This window comes from Trichogramma pretiosum, unplaced genomic scaffold (genome assembly GCF_000599845.2).
Source record: "Trichogramma pretiosum strain Unisexual culture from Peru unplaced genomic scaffold, Tpre_2.0 scaffold76, whole genome shotgun sequence".
In the NCBI taxonomy this organism is placed as follows: domain Eukaryota; kingdom Metazoa; phylum Arthropoda; class Insecta; order Hymenoptera; family Trichogrammatidae; genus Trichogramma; species Trichogramma pretiosum.
The window spans coordinates 442,375-445,323 of NW_019640848.1; the positions used below are offsets into that span (position 1 = coordinate 442,375).

A 2,949-nucleotide genomic window follows, 5' to 3' on the forward strand; every position below is an offset into this window, starting at 1 on the left:
ATTCGGATTTCACCCTGTCCCCCCTGTATCTCGCGTGGCATGTGTATAACACGCGCGTCCGATGACATTTGTGTGTACGTGTGTGTACGTACGTCTGTGTATATGTTGTTATACGCGCTCGAGAACGACTGCGACCTGCCTTTCGTTGTTCGGGAGGTCTTTTCGGCTATTAGGCCTTGTTTAATGAAGTAGATACTGCTGTTCATTTGCATTCCTCGCTTGTTTTCTCTTCTCTGCGCTTCTTTTCTACTTATTTATTTTTTACACTCGCGAATCGATCCCTTTTTAGTTTGTACCGAAATCGTATCGTTCTACAAAAGATAGCAAAAAATGCTTAAATTTTTTTTAATGAATTTCTAGTCTATTTCGATTTGTAAAATATCGTTTCTAGATCCAATGAACGAGCCCTAATTTGTGCTGGAAATTTTTTTTTACTCATAAAATTGCTTTTTCATGTAATATTATTATTTAACGCGATTGCCTATTCAAGTTGGTAAAGTCTGATAAGAATTGATTAGTAAATCACGAAGCTTCTGCATACCTCCTCATATACTTCAATTTTTTACAATTTTTCGTAGTCGCTGCATAGCATTCGTGACCGACAAAATTAAGAAAAAGAAATGTATTTACAACGATTTTTTGGAGTAATTTTGTGTATAGCTATCGCGACAATTGCAAACATCGATGGAACTGAAACAAAACCTACTTGGGAGCAATTTTCATCTTGGAAATACGGCGAGTAAATAAAAACTTAGGTCCCATATTTTATATTTTATATTTTGATAAATACATGTGAATTGTATTTAAATATATTTTATAGAATAAAATCATTCCTCGATGGTGTTCGTGAAATTTTGAGAGAAGTTATACGCAAAAAATCATCCGTAACATTGCTGGACAAGCAAGTTGGAAAAGACGTAAGATTTTTTTAAAACAAAGATTTTTAGAGGAATTAATTTTTATGTAATATTTTATAGTTGCAATACAAGATATTCAATGGTCACATAGATAAATTTTCAAAAGTGGGGTTTACCATTCGCCACATGCGTTCAAACGAAGGAATAACAGTACTACAATCTTTTTATTGGCCGAAACTTGAGGTATTTATTATACTTTGAATACATTTTTTAATTATCTAATGAATTATGGTTGTTTTATCAGGTGTATTACGATTACAAAATTAATGAAGATGACGAACCCAAAAAGATCCGATGCACGATCGAACCAATTGATGTTCGCCTTAACTTTGATATCAACAGCGAAAATAAAACCGTACTGTTTTCGAAAATTGATTTTAATAACGGGTCAGTGGATAAAAATTTCTATTGATGTTTTTTATTTAAAAATCGTATTGTTCAAATTGTTGCTTTTTTCGCAGTGCCGTGGAGATTTTTATGGAAGACAGTAACTCGGTTGAACTGATAAACGAACCAAATCTCTCTTCGGATCTCCAAGAAATCATCTCGAGCGAGATTACCGTACAAGCAAGTGATCTGTGGGCACTAATTGTCGATCGTGTTAACGAAAACTCAATATCGAAGTACACTTACGACTCTGTGATACCGGTCGATCATTAACACGACTGCATAAATTTTATTTTAAACGATAAATTTTTTTGTCTTTGCAATAAATTGCTCTACGAGTCAAACCTTTTTTAAATTGTTTTTCACAAAGCTTAAAAGTAGTAATTACGTCAGATCAGAGTAGTCGTTACATGGCATGTCCAAATTACTTGCGAAAAGAGAGGAAGAAAGAAGGAAAAAAAGAAGGTTGTATACGCCACTTGAGTCATAGCGGTATGCTCGGTGGTAATCTTTCCCAACGGCGACCTCATCTTCTTTTTTTAAATTCGCACATCGGAGCTAGAGTCAAGAAGATACGCATAGGCTCAATTTTTTCGACTAGGCCAACCTTGCACTAGATTACATGTTTCAGAAGTTGGACAACAATGGAAAATTACAGCGCGTACACGTATTTATACACGTTCGGCCCCTCTGCGCAACACCGCGCGTTCGTCCAAAAGCGCGTAATGCATGCATACAACATAATAAAGTATGTACGAATTATAAATGTACACGCACGCCTGCGATTCCTGAAGGTTTCTCAATCGCCGTCGTGTACGCGTCTGTGTTAGTTGCTGCTTAGGCTCCTTTATACTACGATGCGCTTTACTGACCATGCCGATCTTTTCCTGACGCGCAAAAAGATATCACCATAATAGAGATGTTTCGTCGATGCGGTGCTCTGCACACGCGTATATGAATATCCAATTTTCAAAGTCGAAGGCGCGATGACGATGATGGCGCGGAACTCGTCTTCGTACAATATATAGTTCAGGAAGTTGGGAAAGTTTTTGTAAGATTCTTTGGTGCATGCATGTACTCACAAACTATGAATCCTCCACGCGTTTAGTGCGTCCAAAAAGTTATATTCATTGTTTTATTTACAAATTTTAACAAAAACTAACTTGAAAATTCAAATAATTAAAGGATTGAATGTAAAAAAGGAGTTCGATCGATGAAAAAAAATTTACGATTGAACGTCCACGATTGAACGTTTTAAAAATGTTTTAAAATTCTGCACTTATGATTTTTAAAATATTCAGGCGATCCCTAAGTTTTTGCACTACAATTGAAGCTCAACTGCTTCTTGCATATAAGTATTCAGATCAAAATTTTTTGTATCCTAACGATATTCATTTTCATTTCTTTTATTTATTAACATAGATGTATGTACATTATAAAATTATATGAATAAAAATATCTATGAATGAGTTATAATTTTTTAGGAAAAAAGTATACTTGTCAATGCATTGACTGCAGGAAACATTGGTGATTGGAGCAGCTATTATAAAAAAAAAATCAATCAAAAATATTTTAATAGTTATAAATCCTAATTGACAGTTCATGAAGGTTGCAGAGATTACCTATGCGACAAGTGTGAGTGGAA

The 2,949-nt window shown here is 34.7% G+C and overlaps 1 protein-coding gene across 1 annotated transcript; it reads left to right on the forward strand.

Moving 5' to 3' along the window:
• Positions 1–592: 592 nt before the first annotated feature.
• Positions 593–1,598, forward strand: LOC106655676. Its single transcript, XM_014376192.2, has 5 exons — positions 593–739; positions 821–917; positions 978–1,100; positions 1,162–1,304; positions 1,379–1,598. The coding sequence occupies exons 1-5, from the start codon at positions 621–623 to the stop codon at positions 1,575–1,577; spliced, it is 681 nt and encodes a 226-aa protein (XP_014231678.2). The 5' UTR covers positions 593–620; the 3' UTR covers positions 1,578–1,598.
• The last annotated feature ends 1,351 nt before the right edge of the window (positions 1,599–2,949 follow it).

Excerpts from the sequence above, each read along its gene's own strand:
- LOC106655676 (XM_014376192.2), top strand. The coding sequence starts at position 621 with ATGTATTTACAACGATTTTTTGGAGTAATTTTGTGTATAGCTATCGCG. Across the intron at positions 918-977 it reads ACAAGCAAGTTGGAAAAGAC|TTGCAATACAAGATATTCAA; the intron begins GTAAGATTTTTT and ends AATATTTTATAG. Across the intron at positions 1,305-1,378 it reads AAAATTGATTTTAATAACGG|TGCCGTGGAGATTTTTATGG; the intron begins GTCAGTGGATAA and ends CTTTTTTCGCAG.